Source organism: Lynx canadensis, chromosome D4, assembly GCF_007474595.2.
Source record: "Lynx canadensis isolate LIC74 chromosome D4, mLynCan4.pri.v2, whole genome shotgun sequence".
Taxonomy (NCBI): Eukaryota; Metazoa; Chordata; class Mammalia; order Carnivora; family Felidae; genus Lynx; species Lynx canadensis.
In genome coordinates this window covers 57,183,886-57,206,582 of record NC_044315.2, presented here as the reverse complement: position 1 = coordinate 57,206,582, position 22,697 = coordinate 57,183,886, and the positions used below count along the sequence as shown (strand labels likewise).

The window sequence follows — 22,697 nt, the reverse complement described above, 5'->3', positions numbered from 1 at the left end:
CACATTCTCAGGAAGGGCTTTGGAGTGAGAACCTTCCTATGTGTGAGATCCTCAGAAGCCCTGTAGGACTACAGCTGGAGGGGAGCTGAGTCTACCCTGAAAGCCCCAAACTGATAAGGAAATGAGCCCCACCAAATCAAGGGCCTCTTTCTGGGAACCTACATCTGCTAGGAACCGCGGGATGAGGAGGAGCACGGGCTCCAAAGTAGGATACCCCAGTGTGATGGAGAGGATGGAGTTCCATTCTGGAGCAATGACTGGGGACATCTTCTGTGTTTAGTTGGGCACAAAAGAGCTCTGACAACACATAGATAAGCCCGTGCACAGAGCAGCCAAGAGAAGAGCATGGGGCAAATCAGGGTAGATGATCAGGAGGATAGGCATTTAGAGCCCAGTACTGCCAAAATGGGTCTGGGATGCATGCAGGGGGAGCACAGGCAGGACACAGGGACAGGCCTGAGTAGTGAGCCCTGACACCTCCAGCCTCTACCCACATGTTCTGGACCTCAGTTTCCCAGGCTGTCCCTCTGGCAGAGGCTTAGGGATGCCATCTGCTTCACTGAACCCATCTGTCTGAGACTTGCTCACATCTTCCTCTTTTGTAACTGGAAGTCACAGGGTAAAGCACTAAGCTGTGCAGTCACCGAAGGAACACAGAGCCTAAGAGTGTGAAGGGACAGAGGGGAGAGTGTCAAGGGAAGCTTGGGGCCAGTGGAAGAAGGGGGAGAGCGGTGGGAGCAGAGGTGCTCAGGGCCATGGCTGAGGCCATCACCTATGCAGACCTGCGGTTTGTGAAGGCTCCCCTGAAGAAGAGCGTCTCCAGCCGGTCAGGACAGGGTAAGGGTGGAAGAAGCATCTCCTTGATTTTGCAACCTTATGCTCCCTCATGACTCTACCCCACCTCCACCTTTTCTCTCCTCTCCTGCCCCAGAGACTGATGAGGATGAGGAACTCACCTACGAGAATGTACAAGTGCCCTCAGTCTCAGTCTCAGGTGGGCCCTTGAGCTTGGCCTCTTCTGGAGTAGGGGACAAAGCAGGTACGGAAAGCTCAGAGCCTGTCTGTTTGGCGGGGGGGGGGGGGGGGGGGGGGGGGGGGGGGGGGGGGGGGTGAGGAGAGCTGTGTCTCGAGCTGCAAGTCCACAGTATTCTTGGAGGGGGGGGGGAACAACACCCTTGGAAAAGGAGGGGGTGCTTAGGAAAGAGAAGACTGAACACTGGATAAATGGGAGCCAGGGAAAAATAAAGCTCCCCGGGGGCAAGGTGGAGACAAGGGATCCGGGGAGGGGTCAGGGCAGCCCTGTGGGGAGAGGAGTTCGAATAGGAAGTGGGGAGTCATGGGACAGAGAAGAGAGGGCAGGGGAGGGGGATGGACGCGCTTCCAGGAAGAGGATTTGGGGCAGGCCGATGGGGGGGTGGGGGGCGGGTGGAGAAGGCTGCGGAAAACATAAGGGGAGACCCAGGAGGGAGAGGAGGGGATCCCCGGGGAGAGGCTATAGTAAGACCCAGGAGAGACACAAGAATCCTGGGGGAGAGGCAGAACTCCAGAGAATGCTAAGCGTGTCCCAGAGTACTCTAGCGTGTCGCTGAAGGCTTCTCGGCGCGGTGGAGAAGGAGAGGGTGGAAAGAAAGGAATTTCCCGGGGCTTCCCATCTTCAGACTGGAGTAGCCACCGGTCCGCAGGGCTCCAGGCGGAGCAGCCAACTGCGTCCTGGAGCTCCGTGGCGTCACCAGTTGCCGGGAGGATTCTCACTGGTGAGTACGGAGCCCTCCCCACCTGCGCGCCCCGCCCCCCCCCCCACCCCGCGCCGCAGGGCTTGCGCTCGGGCACGCGGCCGGGCCTCCCGCTGGGCAGCCGCCCCCACATCACCCACCCGGCGCTGCCGCCCCGGGAGGTGATAGCGAAGTGAAGTGCTGGCGGGGTCCCAGCTGGGCTGGTGCCCTGCCCGGCGGTGTGCGGGTCTGGTACCAAGAGTTTGCCGGAACAGCCCTCCGGACTGCGCGGGCAGCCCCGAGACCCCCTTTCCCGTCCTTTTCACCCCCAATATCCACATATATCTTTCCCACAGGTTGACCTAGATCCTCCCGTCTCCCCCCGTTACGATGGTCCCCACTCCTATATCCCCATCCTCTGTCTCCGTCTGAGATTTAGTTCCCATCTTACCAGGTAGCGCCCCTCAATCCTTACCAGCAGCAATCCCAGCCCTTATTCTGGAACATCTTCCCTCGCTACCTGCGGAAACCCACTACCCGACAAAACCCACCATGCCTGCACCACGTCCTCTGAGGGATGCCCTTTCCCATGAATACCACCCACCCAGCCAGCCCCTCAGGCTATAGACTTTCGTGGGGGTCTCTGCCCTTCATCCCACTGTCTCCCTAAGGCCGCGCAGCCTGCACGCTGTACCTCTTTCTTGGCCTGCTCCTCGCCTGCCTGCTGTTAGGGGTGGCCGCCATCTGCCTGGGAGTGCGCTGTGAGTATGGCCGTCTCCCCTTTCCCACTTACCCCAAGCAATTTTCTCCCCTACTGTCTCCAGCGGCTGCCCTTCTCTGGGCAGGGCCCCCAGTCCCCACCACCTCCTTAGCTTTTGGTCTGGTTTCCAGCCAGGTGTGTTTTAGAGTGCCGTGTCTTCCTAAATTGTCCTTACCTGATCCAGTACCTCCTTAAGCTTTAGGCAGTCAGATCCTATATTTCAGCCTGTTATGCAAAAATTTGCAAGAGCAGACAAAAGACTGATGCTGAAGTCTCAGGGCACCAGAGCATGGCTGAGGAAGATGTCCTCCAAATCTCATTATGGCTGAACAGATCTGCAGGTATCTCAGCAGCTCCAGCAGATGAACAGTGTTCTGGAAGCCACTAACAGCAGCCTGAGGCAGCAGCTCCACCTAAAGATAACCCAGCTGGGGAAGAGGGAAGAGGATCTGCAGGGGTCCAAGAGGGAACTAGCCCTGAGTCAGGAAGCACTACAGGAGGAACAGAGGGTTCACCAGGCTACCCAAGAGCAGTTACAGGCCTGCCAGTCTGACAGGGAGAAGACCAAGGAGGCCTTGCAAAGTGAGGAGGTGCAGAGGAGGACCTTGGAGCAGAGGCTAAGCCGGATGAAGGATACAATGAAGCCCTTGTTCACATGCCCCTTATCAGGTATCTGCTCTGGGAGAGGAAAGATGGGAGGGTGTGCGTGAGGGACGGATTGAAATGAGGACACACTCGTGGCAGGGGCAGGATCTATCTATCAGGGGCCGTATTAAGTTGTTGAGGAAAGGGGTCGTAAATCAGAGTGGTGGCTGACACAGGCTGTGCAGCCTTGGCTAACAGAGAGGAGGATCAAGTTGCATACTGGATTTAGGGCGACTCACCCAGCTCTAAGGCAGATCCTCCAGGAGAGGAGGGTGGCAGCCAGCAATGCAGATCTCACTGTCCCAAGCACCAAACTCAGGTCTCATGTGGTTTGATATCAGAGTCAAAGATCTGGGAACACCCTGAATTTGGATGTGAAACTGGTTGTTTGCACATTTTTCTAAAGAGAGGGTCTATAGCTTTATTTCTCACTACATCTGAGATTCCTCAAAGGTTAAGAATTAGTGATTGATGGGGAGTGGTGGGGCAAAGTAGCTGAAGCTCTCAAGTGTGGGTGGCACTCACAATGAGGTGGGGGTGGGTAATGTGGGGTAGGGAACTGGGGTGGAGCGTTCATCTATTTTGAAGGCAGGAGCCCAGGCAGTGTGTGGGGGTGAGGGAGGGGGCCACATAAAAGGAGAGAGGCGGTGCAAAAAGCAGGCTGAGATTAGAGGTGCCAGGGCCAAGGCAACTGGAATGTTCACGGACTGGTGACCTATGGTCCAGGTTAGGCTCTGTCTAGTTTAGGGGGCATCTGGATAACTCCCCCAAGGCTTAAGATAGTAAGATTATGTGCAGACACACCCAGTCCTCATTTCTTTAGCCTTCTTATTCTCTATGACTCTCAGTTCCGTGCAGTGCTGTCACCCGTTCCCTCAGCTACACCCTAGGTCCCAGCATCCTAAACTGCTCTTCCACTAAAAGGCTGGTTTCCGATCTCAACTCCAAGATCTGTTTTTTGTTTGTTGTTTGTTTGTTTTAAGGTTTATTTATTTATTTTGAGAGAGAGAGAGAGAGAGAGAGAGAGAGAGAGAGAGTTCGAGCAGGGGAGGGGCAGAGAGAGAGAGGGAGACAGAGAATCTCAAGCAGGCTCTGCACTGTCAGCACAGAGCCGGATGTGGGACTCAATCTCACGAATTGTGAGATCATGAGCTGAGCTGAAGTCAATAGACTCTTAACTGACTGAGCCACCCAGGTGTCTCTTTATGTATGTATGTATGCATGTAATACTGATGTAATCGCTACCCCCTATGCGTGGCTTGCACTCACGACCCCGAGAGCAAAAGTTGCATGCTCTTCCAACTGAGCCCGCCAGGCCCAGGCTCTCCTTCAGACCTCCACTCTGACCACACCCACCTCCTCCAAGCTTTCCCTACACGTCTTTAACCTCATTGAGGCCTCTAACCCACTATCTCTCCTGTTTCCTTTGCATCAGCTGGCACGTCTCTATCCATCACTTGAACCACTCGCTCCTTTGTTCCTTTACACCTTCTGGTGCACCAGAGTTGATCACCTGATGAACTCAAGTGCCCACCTGGCGCATGCCTGCACCCACGTGTGCCATATTGTGCGGTCATTCTGCTTGGTGCCACCAGAACTCTAGTCTCCATCCCAGCCGGTCCCTCAATGCTGCCTGGCAGCTGTGCAGTGGTGGCTTGCCCTCCACGATAGCTCCTTACCCCACCACCTTCTCTGTCACTTTCAGCAGAAAGTGCCCGAGAGTCAAGTGCCCGACTCCGGCGGAGGAACTCCCTCCATTTTCCACCCCTGCATCTATACTTTCGTTCACATTTTTGCCCACCTCCATCTTCTGCAACGATAACTGTGGCAGCTTGCTGCACTGTTTTTCCTAAACATCCCTCCACACCTCCCTCCCCCATCCATGTTTCATGTTGCAGCTGGGGTGATCCTTTAAAAACAAAAATCTGATCATGCCATTCCAGTTAATTAATTACATCAAAAGTTATGCAATAAATACTATATGTCCAGTGCTGTGACCAAGCACTTGGGATACAGCCAGTGAACAAAACTCCTCTATGTAAAACTCCGTGTTGACTTATTCTTCCTTGTAATATAAAAGTCCTTCACCTGGCTACCAAGGTCTCTGCCTACTTTTCAGCATGACCCTTATCCTCTCAGCCTCTTCCATGGTGGCCACACTGACTTTTTATTCCTTTTAGTTGCCATGGGACACAAATGCAAGAGAGTAGCTAGGTGGGGACATGAGAAAATGTAGACAGAAGAGAGGGAGCGAGTGGGGAAGGAATGATCTTTGAGTGATGGAGGTAGAACTCATGGAACAAAGCTGTTGAAGAAAGAGGGATGTTTATTTCTTATGATCAGGAACAGAGGAGCAGGGAAGAGACAAATTTTGGGGTGGAAGAGAAGGAAATGGAGAGAGTTCACATCAAGTGTCTGACAATTTCAGCAGAACAGGAACGAAGGTTATTACTTGTGGAAGAGTGGGGAGGAAAGGGGAGGTGGCTAGCAGCTTGAGGGGTATGGGAAAGTTTTGAATATGCAGTGAGGAATGCTTAAGGACCTACTGAGATGAATTAGAGCCTACTGAACACTTATGGGGGGCCCAGGTGAGGTTAGCCAAGGTGTGGGTGGGAGACTGCAATCATTCAGAAATCGGTAGTAGTACCATGAGCCCTATGAAAATAAAGCTCCCAGCCTGTTAAGGAGTGATGTTGTTGAATACCAAAGGCTTTTCCTAAATGTGTGTAGGAATGGAATTACTAGGGGAGGCCGAAGAAAGAAAGATCGCAAAGATCAAGTGTTAGAAGTCAGTAAAGGTGCCGAGATTCGACTGAGGGGGACACTGTGAGCAACCAGGTCGCAGAGTCCTCACTTTCATCCCAAATGGGGAGATCTCCCTCTTGGGTTTGGGCTATGCTGTCACATTCTTTCTGGTTTTTAGATACCTGCTGTCCCTCAGGATGGATACTGAGTGAGAAGAGTTGCTTTTACATCTCACTTACTGCAAGAACTTGGGATGAGAGCCAAAACCACTGTAAATCTCTGTCCTCTGACCTGGCCACCTTCAATGACATTTATTACTCAGTAAGCATACCCTCATTCACAGACCGTAGTGGGTAGAGGGATCTATGCCATCAGTTAGGAATGGCAGTGCACACGTGGCACGCGTCCTTTTTCCGTGCAGCTTCTCAGCACAGTGCTTGAGGTGGCCCCTACCAACTGACTGGAGGTGGCATGAGAGTTGAAGCTTATGAACCATCTTTACTTTAACCTGTTTCTCATCTCAGCTTTCTGCTCAGCTCTCAGTGCTGCTTAGTAGCTTCTTTGACTCTCATGGAATTTCAGGCAGAGAGGTCCCAAACTGGTGGGCTGGATTGAAGGGACTGGCTCCTTGTGAACAGAGCAGCTCATGGAATGACTCCCCTTCAAAGGCTGGCAGAAATTCTTACCCAGCTGGGAGGTGAACTGAAGGGTGAGCCTCCATCTGCATGGTGGCTTGAAGGCTGCAGGGATAGGTCACTGATGAGCTGATGTCATGCACCAGTCAGACACAGTCCTCTTGGTCAAAGCTCATAGGGCTCCCTGTAGTGTTCATTTTCTTCCACTGGCCCATTCCCTCCCCTACCTCCCCTTGCCCCCCCCCCCCCCACACATATTGGAATATTTCTCATCATTTTCCACACACCTCTCATCTCTCTGAATCTCCCCTCAGGGTAATTATCTCAACAATGCAAGGAAGATGTTGACAGAAGTTAATCCTCCTGGTTCATTTTGGGCTATCTCCAACTATATTAAGATGTGGCAGCAGGCTGATAGTAAAAAATCCTCTGGGTAAGTCTGTTAGGATTCCTGGGCATGTCCAACTCCATAATTCCTTCATAAAGACATGGTATTGAGATTCCTCTCCAGTTTCTGCTCCCAAAACTCTTTCATAAGTTAATATTGTAATTGCCTATTTGTGCATTTTCTTTACTTAATAACTTCTTAGGACAGTCTTATTCTCTGTCCCCTCCCCAGTACCTAGCAGTCCCTGGCACTTTTTTTTTTTTTTTTCAAGTTACTAGGTGGGGACTTTTTTTTTTTTTAAGTTTATTTGTGAAAGAGAGAGAGAGAGAGAGAGAGAGAGAACTCCAAGTAGGTTCTGCACTGTCAGCACAGAGCTAGATGTGGGGCTTTGAACCCACAAACCATGAGACCATAACCTGGGCTGAAGTTGGATCTTAACCGACTGAGCCACCCAGGCGCCCTTAAGTTACTGGGTTGGGACATATGTCGTCTTTCTCTCAGAGGAAGAAGGTGAGGCTTTAGCTAGGGCTTCACAGCTGATGAACCCTGGCATCTAACTTCCCATCCCTTGACAAGGCTACCGAAACTGAGGTGGCACTTTCTCTGTCAGGACCACTTGGCACTAGAGTTGCCCCAGGAAGTAAGGGAGCAGTGGGATAACTTTGAAGATCAACTCCAGGGACCCTGAAACAGGGTAGTCATCATCCATGTTCCCTAACTGGGGTTTCCATCTTTAACATCTTGGGTGATTTTTCCCTCCCCTGGTCCTAAAGCCTCTTCGGGTTGGAAAAGACATCTGTCCGTGAACCATGCCCAGACGTGGCCTTAGGCAGGCAGGGCAAGCTAGGACTTCATTGTATTTAATGCAGGGCAAGGGGAGAGAAGGGAGTGGGGGTGGGGTGAAATGGGGGGGTGGGGTGGGTTGGGAGGGGCAGAATTTTATCCCAGTTCTGCTTCACCAATCTTTAGGTATTATGGTCGAAGCTCAAGATGTTACAAGGTACAAACCAGTTGGCCAAAGTGGCAGCAGGAGGACTGCACTTCTCATCTTCCCTGCATCTGTGAGATGGCAGCTTTTGGGAATCCAGATAAGGACTACTCTTTGCCCTGAGTTGGGTAAGCACGAGGGATGGGACTGAGGCACGAGAGTTGGGGAGGGAGGAGGGAGAGGATCTCAGAGCAGGGGCTCAGAAGTCAGGGGAAAAACTTATTCCTGAGAGTGACAGTCACCTCCACAGACTTCAGGGCCTTGGTCTGCTTATGTAAGGGGGGGTTGGACAGGGAAGGCCTGGAACTGGAGGGAGGCTTCTTGGCTGTCTGAGAAGATGGGATGAGCTGGATGAGCATTCTTAATAACAGTGAATGTGGAGCTCACTGATGCTTCACTCTTACAGGTACACGTGCCAACAAGAGCCTGTGCCCCTCACCTGTAACTGCAGCCTGCAGGCCCTAAGATCATCTCCCTCCAGTGTTCTTTCACTCTTCTGTGGGCAGTGCCCAGGCAAGGGCTGATCCATGCCCAACACTTCTAGCCAGCCTGCCGCCTGCTTGAAATCCTGTCCCAGAAACTGGACTGTTCCTGGGAAAGTGGGTGAAGAAGTCTCTAGAAGAGATTTTGGCCTCCCCAAGAACTTCCCATAGTGGAATTGGGGGCGGGGTGGAGGAGGGCGCATGGGCTGAGTGGATAGGGGCAGCCCGGAGCCAGCCAGGCAGTTTTATTGAAATATTTTTAAATAATTTGCACGTGTTAGTCTCATGTGTCAGCAATGCTTTGTCTGGTTCAGTGATTGCCCACGGGAGAGCAAGCCCAGGGGCTAGATAGGAAATGTTCTGTCCCTTGAGTCCATGCTGAGGTTCCCCTACACGGGGAGAAGAGCCGGTCAGCCCATCTGGGGCTGGCACTGTCCAATATGTGTGCTCTGTCCTCACAGGGCATCCTGAAGGCCAAGGTTGGAGGCCAGAGACCACAGGCTCTACTGCTAAGAGCGTGCCCCAGGCAGCTGCAGGCCGGGTGTGGGAGGCTTGGCATGGTGCCCTCGGTGGCAGAGGAGACTGCCCGCCTCACAGTTCAGGTTGCGGTAGCGGGCAACAGCTGGTGTGGGGCGGGGGCACATGGACAGGAAGCCAAAGCTGAACGGGCCAAGACAGCAGCCAGGGCAGGGCAGCCCCTCATCAGACTCCCGGGGAGCTGAGGGGGGCGGCGAGGGTTCTGTCCGCTCCAGGGCTGCTGCCCGGGGCAGGCTATGCTGGGCCCGGTTCCAGGGCTCCCCAGCCCAGCCTTGTGGGGAGTTCACCACCACAGCTGGGGGGTTGTTGTTAAGGGTAGGTCCTGATCTAGGGGACCAGGGCTGGGAGGCTGAGGAACAAGTGCTGATGAAGTTGTCTGTGGCCACGGCCAGGGGCAGCTGGGGAGCTGGTCCTGGGGGTTCTGGCTCAGGGCTACTGCCCTCACACTCCATTCTTTCTTCAGCCGAGGGGCCCACAGTGGGGGGGCCAGGACCTGGCAGTGCTGTCTCCATACGTCGGGGAAGTTCAGGGGATGATGGTAGCGAGCGGCAGCGACGGGCAGGTGTCCCAGGCTGGACCAGGGTCTCTGGAGTGGTCACCAAGGGCAGTTGGGTGGAGGGCAGTGGTGATGGTGGTACAAGGGGCAGGGGGGCGACTGGCTTGCTGGGTGTGTCCAACAGCTTGATCTTGCCTCCCCTGAGGTCTTCCCGGAGTGAAAAGGGGTTGACTCGAGTCAGATTGTCCCCCCAGTTGGGGGGTGATTCCGGTGATGGGGGCAGGAAGAGGTCTGACCGGCTTCGGGAAAGCCGGGGGTCTGGCCTAGGAAGTGTGGCAGACGGACCCCCTCTTGAAACAGACCCTGTAGACAGAGAAGTGTGTGGTTACTGTTCTTAGCATTGATCATAGTTCCTTGAGGCCTCATTATTCACCAGGAGGCTGGTGGGACTAGAGCTTACAAAAGGGAGTTCCACTGGGTACTTTGGAAAGGGGGAGATGTCACCTCTAGCCCTCCTTTACCTCTTCTTTCCTCCTTCTCCTTCCTTGGTTCTAGAATTTGAAAATATCTTTTTTTGAGATGTCCTTTCACCACCACCCACCCACAGCCTTCTCAGCTAATAAATACACTTAGTCTTCCCCAGACAATTCCCTCAGTCCTAGGGAAGAGACACAAAAGGACTTATGTTGGGTCAAGGTCATGCTCACTTACTCTGATTGTGTGTCAGGGGAGCCCTGGTGAGGGGGGATGGCTCAGGCAGCTGCTCAAGGATCCATTCCAGGTGCTGGGTGATTTCGGTGAAGGGAGCACGAGTGCTGGGTTCCATCTGATGGGGAGAGAAAGGGGCAGCTTCATTCATTGCTCCAAAAGAGGGTCCCTAAGTTTTCCTCTCACCACCTGGGACAGGAAAGCCTTGCCAGCTGATGGATGTGGGTGGTAGGCAAGGAAAGGGAGTGAGGATCTTACACTGCAGCAGTGGATGGCCAGGAGCAGGAAGGGCAGTGGGCAGTCATCCCCTACCAGGGTCTGGAAAGCAGGCACATCCAGGCCGAAGTCCTGCGGGTACAGAGAAGAGGGGCCTTCAAGTCAGCCTTCCTTGGGTTCTCCTTCTGCCCCCCAGTCAGGACCTCAACCTCCAGAGAACCAGTCTAGAGCTCCTCCTTTTCAAACCTGGAGACATCATTCACCTCAGTACGGGGTAGGTAATCTGGGTCGGCAGGTACTCGTGCAATGAGCTCACAGAGGACAATCCCAAAGGCAAAGACATCAGCCTGGGGGGGAGGAGAGAATGTCAGTGGAAGACACTGACAGTTTCCATGTCAGAATTTTGTCAGAATTTGGGGGGAAGTCTTGATAGTTTCATGTGTTGGAGGGGTGCCTATGAAGGGGAAGGGAGATCTTGGGGGTCTCCTAAATATTCAGTAGGGCTGTTAAGGAAATTGGGATGGGACCTTATAAAAGTATCTCGAAGGTCTCTGGAAGGCCTTGGGTATCTGAAGGATTGATGTCTTCTTACCTTCTCATCATACAGCTCACCCCGCAACACCTCTGGAGCCATCCAGTATGGGGAACCTACCACAGCCAATGGCTCCTTTCTTGCCCCTTCCCTGCAGGGGTAGGGGCAGAGTGGTCAGAAACAGCTCACTCAGATAACCCCCCTAAACAAAAGGGGATGAGGTCAGCCCCCTCCCCACTCCAAGGGAAATGTCTCTGGAGGCTTCATTTAGATAGGGGCCTTCTAGAAAGTTTAGGGAGCACAGGGGCATTCACCTCACCTATACACAGGAATCTTTTCAGCCAGCCCGAAGTCACCCACAACAGCCGTGAAGCCTTGGTCTTCCCGTCGGATCAGACAGTTCTGGCACACACATAGCATCCCATACACCCATCACCTTCTGTTCTCTTATCTCCCAATATACACCCCAAAGCCCTGTCACTCCAGAAGAACCCCAACCCTCTCTGATCTACCAGTTCTCTAATGCACCACAATCTTGCAATTTCATCTATCACTGCAAACATAGGCTGGTACCCAGCCCCTTAGAGCTCCCCTTCACCCCAGTCCCCCGTTCTCCAATGCTTTGCTACCCCAACATCCTAATATGTCTACTATCCACATTCCAACATCCATGGGTCAGTTACAGTGTAATAGTTTCAAATCCCCTTTCATGCCTCCATCCACCTGGCCAGCCTACCTTGGATGTTAGGTCTCGGTGGAATACACCTTTGGCATGCAGGTACCGCAGGCCGCGGGCAATGTCCAGAGCCAGGTGGAGCCTGACAGGCCAGGACAGGGGTTCCGGAGAGCTGAGCAGCTGTTCAAGGGTTCCCCCATTCATATACTGGGGCATAATGGGAGCAGAAGGGGAATGAATGTCAAGGTTTCTGTCTGTACTGCAGGTCTCCTACTTATAAGCCAGGGGACACTTAGGAGGATCGCAAAGGTCAGAAGGGTGAGTCTGTGTGCTAGGATCTCCCGCTCATATTCTAGAGCTGTCCTGTCCAAGACCTGTGCAACTATTTAAATTTAAATTAAGTTTAAATAAAATTAAACATTCAGCTCTCCAGTCACACTAGTCATATTTCTACTGCTACCTACCCACATGTACCTACAGAACATTTTCATCACTACAAAAAGTTCTATTGGACAACATTGTTATAGAGCATATAGGGAATGTGACCAACTGAGGCCTTTTATTTGTGGTTAGCCCAAAGGGAAGTTCAGGAAGCCTCCCATGGGAGGAGGTCCTGCTGCCTCTCATTATTCCTCTGTAGATGCATCGGGCGCTGACTCTCTCTCCCCATGGTGATGGTGGGGGGTCCCCTCCTTCCTGGCCCATCCTCACCTCTGTAAGAGCGTGCAGCTGCCCCTGGTGCACACAGACCCCCATGAACCTGGAAGAGGATGGGGAAGATAGGAGGGTAGGCTGTAAGAACCCAGGCCCCTCTACAGTTCCCACTTTTCCCGCGGGATCTTTCCTCTTCTCCCAGCAAGCTTCTCAGCAAGCGGCTGAGGCCGCTCACCTTAGGATGTTCGGGTGTCGGAGCCGGTTCATCAGCTGCACCTCCCGTAGCGTGTTTCCCCGGTTACTGGGGAGTCTGTTCATTTTCAGCACCATGACTTGCCCTGACTGTCGGTGCCGAACCTGGGGGCGGCATGGGCCGGCGAGTCCCGTGCAGATTCGCCAGATCGCGAGTGTCGTCCGGGTCTGGGGCCCCTAGTTCCAGCCTCCCGTCTAAGGCTCGGTCCCGCCCCTCTGCCCTCTCTGCTGATCCTACCTTGTAGACCTCAGAGAAGAAGCCGGCCCCGATCTTCTCGGCGCAGTGGAAATCGTCCACGCGCGCCAGGCTGGACACAGCGCTGCGGAGAGCCCGGTAGGAGGAGGGGCGGCCCCGGCCCGGGCCTCCACCCGTGCCCCCCGGCCCCGGGGGCCCCTCCCCCGGCGCCTCACCGGGCCCTGGCCCAGGGCCCCGCAGTGGGGGCCGTTCCCCGGCCATGGCCGGGCCCCCAGCCCCGGCCTGCCTCACATGGCAGGGTCCCCGGGGCCCGGGCAGGCCGCGCTTGCCATGGGCGCGCGCCCAGCCCGATTCGGGACGCAGGGGCTCCGGCTCCCGCCCGGGAGAATGGAAGATCAGCGGAAGATCCTGGGCCCGCCCCCGCCGCGCCGGCTTGCAGGGTCCGGGTAAACGCCGCTCCGCTTCTTTCGGCGCAGGGCCTGGGCCTGGGCCTGGGCCGGGCGGTGGCAGTGGCTCTCCCGGGCGCCGGCGGGCAAGCGGGCGGACTCCCCGCAGGCGGAGGCGGGCTGGCTGGCGGGCGGGCGGCGGCTGCTCCGCTTCGCCGCTGGGGCTCAGGCTCCGCGGCCTGCCAGGGGCGGGGCTGAGCCGGGCCTCCGCTTAACTCCTTCCAGCCCGGCCCACCGGCAGCGGCCACGCCCCCTCAGGTACGCAACCCCTAACCCGTGGCAGCGACACCCTGGGCGAGAGGGTCTGGGACGTCGGGGCCAAATAAGTTCAGGCCCGAGCTAAATAACTGAAGGGAATTATGGGCTGATTGTGCGTCCGCGCAGCTCAAATACCTTTTTAGCTGCCCTGGGTGTCCTTTCTCTCCTCCCACCCTCAGTCCACTGTCTACAGAGAGCTGAGCTCAGGAAGCCGCCGGATTCTTGGGCTTCGTGGGCCAGCAGGGCAGAAAAGTAGACACTTCAGGTCTAGCCACAATCGGAGGTAGTCCAGCAACCTGCCTACCTTTCCGGCCCGCGCTCTGTTCCAGCCTGCCCATTTCCCAGGTCTCGACCCTTACACCCCTGGATTCCCTGACACTTTCTCCCTTCTCGGGCGGTTGTATCGTGAGCCTGTGGCCAGCCCGTCCCTGATGTGGCCCACACCTCCTTACTCCATCCCGCCTCCCTCGAATAAAGTTCAGAGGAAGAGAGGAGTATCCGTCCAGTGACTACCCAGCCTCAACCTCCTACTCTTTCCTCCAAATGACCCTATCTCTCTGCACAGGAGCCTCCACCTGCCCGGAAGCCCCTCCTTCCGCGAGATCCCACCCCTCGGCAAAACCCCGCCCCTCCAGGAGCCCTTTCCTTCGGAGACCCCTCACTTCCTCAGTGAGACGCCCCCTTCAGAGGGACCTTTCCCCAGTATGATACTGCCACCATCGGTGTGTATCAGAACCCCTCAGTGAGACACCCCTCCTCTGTGTGTTCCTTCCACACAATGAGACCCCACCTCTCAGAGTGACTACACCGGTCATTGTGACCCCCTCCTCTCAACGTGACTCCTCCCCTCAATGTGGCCCAGCCCTTATCAGTGTGACCCCTCTCTGGAGGTTCTGCCCTCCACCTTGTAGGAATCCGGTCTGCCCCCTCAGGCTGGAGGAGGAGCTGCAGTCTGCCTCTTTTAAGTCGGTGCTGAGCCCTGAATGCGCACGCACTGTGCACTCACCGAACCCAACGCTTCCGGTTCTCTGCTGGCTCCTCCCCCCGGGGGTCGGCGAAATAGCCAATTATCGCCAGGGATGAGTGACGACGCTCCATCCGGAGGACGCCTCCCAGGCGAGCGTTTGCGGGCAGCTGTGAGCAGCTTGCCACCTAGCGGCGGAATGGAGGGTGGCGGGAATGAAGCCTGCAGGTCTCGGGAGCGAGAGGGCTTGAAGAAGGCAGAGTTCTTTAAAAAAAATTCTCAAGTATTGCATTTCTGTTTCTGTGGTAAGATGAAAAGGAAATTAAGGCAGGCACATTCTGCGTCCGTGTGCGTGCTCGCCTTCTAACAGAGTCCTGTCCGGTGTTTATGAGAGTTGGAGCCAAGTTCTATTTAATTGTCCAGGGCTAATGAGAAGAGAAAAAACAGTCTTAGATTATAAACATTGCCTTAGGGTGGAGAGAAGACCGGATGCTGTCCCGGTGCAGCGTACAGCGGAAGATTTCGCACAGGTTTGGAGACAGAATGGAAGAGATTCACAGCCCTTCCAGAGCCAGTGAAGATAGGCCAGTCTTGAGAACAACCTATGCCTGGGCCTTGTGCATCATGTAATTCTTCCAGAGGCAATTTGATCTCAGCGAAACAAACTCATTCATCACGTTAATGTTCATTTAACACCCACAACTATTTAATTTGTAAATGTGCTTCCTATAGTTGTATGAGATCTGTAAACACTAGGAATTTATGCATTTTGTTAAAATATTATTATAATAATGTAATTGACATATATCTGACCTTTTATCCAAGTTTGAGAGTTACCGTTGTTGGCGATAGTAATTCCAAGCAGAGGAGCCAGGATCCTGTTTTAGAAAGATCACTGTGGTGGTTGTATGGAGGCAGGGAGACTGATTAGAAAGGAAGTTCTGCTAATGTTCAGTCAGGAGAGGATGAGAGACTGAACTAGGATAGGGATAATAGGGAAGAAGAGGAAACATTCAACCAGTCTGGGAAAACTTGATGATTGATTTAGTATCCGAAGTCAGTCAGGTCAGTGGAGAGAAAGCATCAGCCAGGATCATTTTTAAGTTTGTAGTTTAGATGACTGGTGATATCAACTGAGATAAAGAATCCAGGAGGAAAGGTTGGGTGGGGGAAGTTGGATGTTTGCCTCAAGTAAAGGTGTGATGATAAAGGAAACCATGAATGTGGATGCCATCATCCAAGTAGAGTGTATAGAGGGAGAAGGCTGACAAGAATCCTGGGAATCACCAACATTAAAAGGGTGTGTGGATGAAAAGAATTCCGTGAAGGAGACTATGAAGAATCAAGCTGAAAGATAGGAAGAGAATCTAGAGAGGCTGGTGCCATGGAATCCAAGGAATGGGGAATTTAGGGAAAGTGAAATAATGAACAGCATTAAGTAGTACAGAGGGGTCTGCTAAGATAAGTTTTAAGTATTCCTTAATTTAAGCTATTTAGAAGATCCTTTTGTGGTTGTTTTTCAAACTATTATGATGGAAAAATGTCAAATATGAAAAGAAAGAACAAACAATAAAAGAATGAATGTTTATTTACCTTGGGTAAGACCATTTTGTTGGAGAACCTTGTGCAAAATCACTTGTCTATGCCTCATTTGTACTGTTGCCATAAGTGATCTGACCGAGGTGAAAGTACCTGCTTTCATGTACCTACTATGCTAATGATTCTCCAAAGATAATTCATGGCCAATCTTGTTTCATCTAACTCTATACCCTTGCTCTCTCCTTCCACTTAATTATTTGGTGTATATTTTTGATATAGCATTTCATCAATAAATATTTCAGTATGTTACCTTTGAAAGATGAGGATTCTTCTTTAAACCAAACCACAGTACCATGTCACACCCCAAAAAGCCTGATAATTCCTTAATATCAAATATCTATTTGCTCATATTTCCCCCATTATCTTATAAATGTTTAGTTTAAGAAATTGTTTGGGGCATCTGGGTGGCTCAGTTGGTTGAGCATCCGACTTCAGCTCAGGTCATGATCTTGCAGTTCATGAGTTCAAGCCCAGGGTCAGAGCCTGACAGCTCAGAGCCTGAAATCTGCTTCAGATTCTGTGTCTCCCTCTCTCTCTCTGCCCCTCCCCTGCTCGTGCTCTATGTCTCTCTTTCTCGCTCTCAAAAATAAATAAACATTAAAAAAAAAAAAAAAAGAAATTGTTTGAACCAAAATCCAAATAAGGTCAATACATCACAGTTGATGTATCTCTTAAATCTTTTTAAATCTTTAAGTTCATCCTCTTTTATCCCTTACTGTTTTTGTCTTTTTAAAGTTCTTTCTTTCTTTCTTTCTTTCTTTCTTTCTTTCTTTCTTTCTTTCTTTCTTTCTTTCATTTTAAAGTAATCTCTGTATCCAACATGGGTCTTGAACTTACAACCTTGAGATCAAGAGTTGTGTGCTCCACTGACTAAGCCAGCCAGGAGCCCTGGTTTGTTTGTTTTAATGTTTATGTATTTATTTTGAGAGACACACACAGCATGAGCAGGGGAGGGGCAGAGAGAGAGAGAGAGAGAGAATCCCAAGCAGGCTCCTTGCTGTAGGTGTGGGGCTCAATCTGGGGACCACAAGATCATGACCTGACCTGAAATCAAGAGTCAGATGCTTAACCACCTGAGCTACCCAGGTGCCCGTTTTCTAAAGAAACCATGTCATTTGTTTTGTAGCGTTTCTCAAAGTCTGAATTTTTCTGAGCTTCTTCTGTAAATTTATCATGTTTCTCAGTCCCCTGTATTTCTGGTAAATTGGTAGTTAGAGACTTAATCAGATTTAGATTTGATTATTTTGGCAAAACTAATTCATCAGTGGGTTTAGTATTCTCTCTCTCTCTTTTTTAGTTTAGTACTCTTATCAGGAGGCATACAGTGGCCTGTTTGTGAGGTAAATTATGATGTTCATTGTCTAGACCAGGGTTTCTCACACCTGGCACTACTGACATTTGGGGACAGATAATTCCTAATTGTAGGTGGCTGTCTGTGCATTGCAGGATGTTTAGTGACATCCTTGGTCTCTACCCACTGGATGCCAGTAGCAACTCCCCCAGTTGTGATAATCAAAAATGTCTTTAGACATTGCCAGTTGTCTCCTGGGGGACAAAAAATTATCCCTGATTGAGAAGCACTGCTCTAGTTTCATTAATAAAGGAGTTAGAAAATAATATTCTCATTCTGTTTTTCCTTCTTTGTTTAGTAGGTAGAATACCTCTATAAAGAGAAACTTTTCCACAACAGCTTGTTACCCAGAGATATATTTCATGCAGGAAGGGCAAGAAAAATGGTTGTTTCTCTTTTATTTTACCAGCTTTTAATGAGTTGGTTCCCTTGCATTCTCCAAAAGTGACCAGTGAGGTTTTTTTATGGTACCATTATGAACTCATAATTTAATACATGTATGATGTGTCTTAATTGTTGGTTGTTTTTATCATTTTTATTTTTTCATTAATTTTTTTTGATGTTTATTAATTTTTGAGAGAGAGACAGAGTGCGAGCCGGGGAGGGGCAGAGAGAGAGGGAGACAGAATTGGAAGCAGGCTCCAGGCTCTGAGCTGTCAGCACAGAGCCCGATGCGCGGCTTGAACTCAATGACCGTGAGATCATGACCTGAGCCGAAGTCGGACCCTCAACCGACTGAGCCACCAGACACCCTTTTATTAATTTTTTTAACATTTATTTATTTTTGAGAGACAGAGCGTGAGTGGGGGAGGGGCAGAGAGAGAGAGAGGGAAACATAGAATCTGAAGCGGGCTCCAGGCTCTGAGCTGTCGGCACAGAGACCAATGCGGGGCTCAAACTCACAAGCTGTGAGATCATGACCTGAGTCGAAGTCAGACGTTTAACCGACTGCGCCACCCAGGCACCCTTGTTTTTATCATTTTAAAATTGTCCTATTTTGACCAGTTGGAACTTATTCAGGTTGGATCCTGAGTGGGTTTTTTTGACACAACCTTTAAGGTTTCTTGCTATTTAATATAGTAAAATGTTCCATGCTTATTTTGTGTATTCCTAAACTAGAGCTGGTATCAGCTATTTTTCCCAAAGATTCATAGTTCCTTTTAGTTGGAAATGGTATTTAGAGACTGTAATCTGGGATATAAGATTATTTGACTTTAGGAAGAGCAGTTTCATGAAGATAGTTGATTACCTATTGTTCTCAAAACAGTCCCCTCTACCATCTCTTTATTTATTTATTTAAAAAAAATTTTTTTTTTCAACGTTTATTTATTTTTGGGACAGAGAGAGACAGAGCATGAACGGGGGAGGGGCAGAGAGAGAGGGAGACACAGAATCGGAAACAGGCTCCAGGCTCTGAGCCATCAGCCCAGAGCCTGACGCGGGGCTCGAACTCACGGATCGCGAGATCGTGACCTGGCTGAAGTCGGACGCTTAACCGACTGCGCCACCCAGGCGCCCCTACCATCTCTTTATTATGAAAAATTTCAAACATGCAGAAAAGTTGAAGGAATGCACAGTGAAGGCCTGTGTACCTTCATCTAGATTCAACAATTGTTAACATTTTGCTGTTTGTTCTCTTTGTGTGTTTCTCTCTAATGTGGTATGATATGATAAATGACCTGATATAACATAATACATTTTTATTGTACCATTTGAAAATAAGTTTCTGACATCATGGCATTATTAGCATTATCCTCTAAGGTCATTTCCTCTATAACCAAAGTACCATTATCCCACCTTGAATTACTTCATTTGGTTTCTTGATTCTCATGTTTTATTGGCTCTTTCTTCTAGGTCTCTTTTGCTGATCTACTACATCTTCCTGACCTCTAAACAGTGGCGTACCAGGGCTCCATCACTGGACCTCTTCTGTTCTCTCTACACACATGCACAGCTGGTCATTTCTCTTGCTTGAGACGCTCAGTATAATGTTGAGTGACTTAATGACAGTAGATACTTGTATCTTGTTCCTGATCTTTAAAAGAATGCTTTTAATTTGTCACTGTTTTTTTTTTTTTTTATAAAGTCTATTTATTCATTTTTGAGAAAGAGAGAGTGCAGGAAAAGGGCAGAGATAGAGGGAGACAGAGAATCCCAAGTAGGCTCCTTGCTATTGGGGCAGAACCGGATGTGGGGCTCAAACTCACAAACTGTGAAATCATGACCTGAGCCAAAATCAAGAGTCGGACACTTAACTGACTGAGCCACCCAGGTGCCCCTTAATTTTTCACTATTAGGTTTCATGTTTACTGTGGGATTTTTTTGTAGCTACCTATTCTAGTTAGTTCTTATCACATTAAGTGGCATGTAACTAATCACATCAAAACCCAGTGGCATAGGGGCACCTGGGTGGCTCGGTCAGTTAAGTGTCCAACTTCGGCTCAGGTCATGATCTCACGGTTCATGAGTTTGAGCCCTGCATTGGGCTCTGTGCTGACAGCTTGGAGACTGGAGCCTGCTTCAGATTCTGTGTCTCCTTCTTCCTCTACCCCTTGCCTGCTCACCCTCTCTTTCTCTCTCTCAAAAATAAATAAACATTTAAAAAAAACCAGTGGCATAAAACAAGTACTTGTTCTCATAAATCTATTGATTTGAGTCAGCATTCTAAACTAGAATTGGCTACAGTGTTTGGCTATATGCCATCTGTCTCTTGTTCTTCCTGGGACCCACTGATAGCCTCAGAATGTTCTTCTCATTGTGCTAGAAGAAGGGTAAGAAGACAAGTACGGTTTTGCAACTGCTTTTCATGCCTTAGGGTCATGTCATGTCTGTCAACATTCCAGTGACGAAAGCAAGTCATATGGCCAAGCCCAAAGTATACTGTCTATAGCAGGGATGGGAGGAAGGGAGAAAAAAGATTTCTAAACAATGATACATTACTTTATTTAATTTTTTAAAATTAAACCAACTTTGCATTTATAGAATAAACTTAACTTGCTCTTGACGTTTTTCTTTTTCTTCTCCTTCTCCTTCCCCTCCTCCCCTCCCCCACTCCTCCTTCTTCTACCTTATTAGATTTGGGTTGCTTTTTAGGGTATTTTACAGTTTTATTTTTTATCAGTTTTGTATTGAAATATAATTCAAAGGCCATATAATTCACCCATTTAAAGTGTAAAATTCAGTAGTTTTTGTTATATGCACAATTTTGCAATGATCATCACAATTAATTCTAGAATATTTTCATCATTCCAAGAAGAAACCTCATGTCCATTGGCAGTCACTCCCTATATCCTGCCCCACAGTCCTAGGCAATGGTTAGTTAACTTTCTCATTATATAGATTTACCTCTTCTGGACATTTAATATATGGAATCATGTAATATATGGTCTCTTGGTATCTTGTTTTTTTCACTCAGCATAACGTTTTCAAGGTTCATCCATGTGATAGCATGTATCCGTACTTCATTTTTTTTTTTTACTGCTGAATAATATTCCATTGTGTGAATGTACTGTGTTTGTTCATTGGCTGATTGCCATTTGTGTTGTTTCCACTTTTTAGCTATTATGAATGATGGTCCTATGAATATTCACGTACAGGTTTTGTGTGGACATACGTTTTCATTGCCTCATGTTCCTCATGTGTTTTGTTCCTCTATTCCCCCTTTACTACCTGTTTGGTTTAAGCTAATATCTTTTAGCATACCATTCTGGTTTTCCTATTTGCTTTTTTTAAACTTACATATTTTAGTTACTTTCTTGGTGGTTGCTCTGTGGATTATAATCTAGTCAAATTGTTGAAAGGTAAACACACAGTTAATTACCTAAACCTTATATAGTTGATTTGCTTTGGGTAATTGCTGAAGAACACATAATCTGCTATAATGCTGGAGGTGGAAGTCCCCTAGCATGTTGTCTAACTAGTAGTGCTGGCTAGTAAGAAAGCTATTGATAGTGCAATTTATTTTTCATGTCATAAGCCATCTTATACTCCCCTTATTCTCATTGTTTTTCAGTGGCTTCTTAGGGGTTTACAGTCAAGCAGATATCTTTTTCTTCTTTTCCAACACTTATGGTTCTTATTACTTGTTTTGGTTTCATGCACTGTCTAGACTGTCTAGAATAATGTTGAATAATAAGGGTGAAAGCGATCAGTTTTGTCTTGGTTCTGACTTCTGTAAGATTGCCTAAAGTGAAGGACTGTCAACTCTACACGCTGGCATCCAGCTTATGCCAATGGCAAATGTAGCTAATCCTTAGTATTTTTTTTTGCTAAGCCACAGCCCTTTTTCAGAAACCTCACAGTAATATTCCCATAAGTGACTAGTTAATTGGAACTGGTATGATGAATGAGATCTGTTTGCCAGTTCTGGCCCTGGATTTTCTCTTGGATGTAGTTTGATATTGGCTGTTCATTTCAAATATTCTTTATCATGTTTCTATTTCTGGTTTACTAAAAACCTTTTTAAAAATCACAAATGGGAGCATGCCTGGGTGGCTCAGTCAATTAAGCGTCTGACTTTGGCTCAGGTCATGATCTCTTGGTCTGTGAGTTCGATCCCCACATCAGGCTCTGTGCTGACAGCTAAGAGCCTGGAGCCTGCTTTGGATTCTGTGTTTCCCTCTCTCTCTCTACCCCTCCTCCACTCATGCTCTGTCTCTCTCTTAAATAAATAAACATTAAAAGAAAAAGCTTCCAGGGGCACCTGGGTGGCGCAGTCGGTTAAGCGTCCGACTTCAGCCAGGTCACGATCTCGCGGTCCGTGAGTTCGAGCCCCGCGTCAGGCTCTGGGCTGATGGCTCAGAGCCTGGAGCCTGTTTCCGATTCTGTGTCTCCCTCTCTCTCTGCCCCTCCCCCGTTCATGCTCTGTCTCTCTCTGTCCCAAAAATAAATAAACGTTGAAAAAAAAAAATTTAAAAGAAAAAGCTTCCAACTCTTGTTTTTGGTTCAGGTAATGATCTCAGGGTTTGTAGTTTGAGCTCCTCATCAGGCTCCACGCTACTGGTGCAGAGCCTACTTTGGGTTCTCTCTCTCTCTCTGCCCCTACTCCCTCTGGCACACATGCTTTCTCTCTCAAAATAAACAAACAAACTTAAAAAGTTCACAAATGGTGGGGGCCTGGGTGGCTTAGTCGGTTGAGTGTTGGACTCTTGATCTCAGCTCAGGTCTTGATCTCTGGGCTGTGAGTTTAAACCCCAGGTTGGGCTTCACACTGGAAGTGAAGCCTCCTAAAAAAAAAAAAAAGATCTTAAAACAATTTTTTAAATGTTTATTTACTTTTGAGAGACAGAGAGAGACACAGAGTGCAAGTGGGGGAGGGGCAGAAAGAGAGAGAGAGAGAGAAGGAGACACAGAATCTGAAGCAGGCTCAGGCTCTGAGCTGTCAGCACAGAGCCTGACAAGGGGCTCATGCTCACGGACTGCAAGTTCGTGACCTGAGCTGAAGTGGGACGCTTCAGT

At 49.6% G+C, this 22,697-nt stretch overlaps 2 protein-coding genes and 1 non-coding gene across 4 annotated transcripts; 1 reads left to right on the top strand and 2 right to left on the bottom strand.

Moving 5' to 3' along the window:
• Positions 1 to 582: 582 nt before the first annotated feature.
• Positions 583 to 8,463, top strand: CD72 (CD72 molecule). Of its 2 annotated transcripts, XM_030292778.1 has the most exons (9): positions 583 to 837; positions 932 to 1,039; positions 1,659 to 1,754; positions 2,384 to 2,473; positions 2,806 to 3,141; positions 6,041 to 6,183; positions 6,812 to 6,930; positions 7,855 to 8,001; positions 8,280 to 8,463. In XM_030292778.1, the coding sequence occupies exons 1-8, from the start codon at positions 756 to 758 to the stop codon at positions 7,994 to 7,996; spliced, it is 1,116 nt and encodes a 371-aa protein (XP_030148638.1). In that variant the 5' UTR covers positions 583 to 755; the 3' UTR covers positions 7,997 to 8,001; positions 8,280 to 8,463. The 2 variants fall into 2 exon arrangements, with proteins under 2 accessions (XP_030148638.1, XP_032451447.1); XM_032595556.1 differs by lacking the exon at positions 2,384 to 2,473.
• Positions 8,464 to 8,570: 107 nt separating this feature from the next.
• Positions 8,571 to 13,927, bottom strand: TESK1 (testis associated actin remodelling kinase 1). The gene is made up of 10 exons (XM_030292772.1): positions 12,665 to 13,927; positions 12,410 to 12,531; positions 12,232 to 12,280; positions 11,581 to 11,727; positions 11,164 to 11,246; positions 10,905 to 10,995; positions 10,576 to 10,659; positions 10,355 to 10,444; positions 10,100 to 10,214; positions 8,571 to 9,751 (listed from the first exon to the last, which is right to left on the bottom strand). Exons 1-10 carry the CDS (start codon positions 12,881 to 12,883, stop codon positions 8,865 to 8,867), a joined length of 1,887 nt encoding a protein of 628 aa, XP_030148632.1. The 5' UTR covers positions 12,884 to 13,927; the 3' UTR covers positions 8,571 to 8,864.
• An 8,510-nt stretch (positions 13,928 to 22,437) lies between these two features.
• LOC115500191 lies at positions 22,438 to 22,496 on the bottom strand. The gene has a single exon (XR_003964438.1). It is a non-coding gene; the product is annotated as a U7 small nuclear RNA (small nuclear RNA).
• Positions 22,497 to 22,697: the final 201 nt, after the last annotated feature.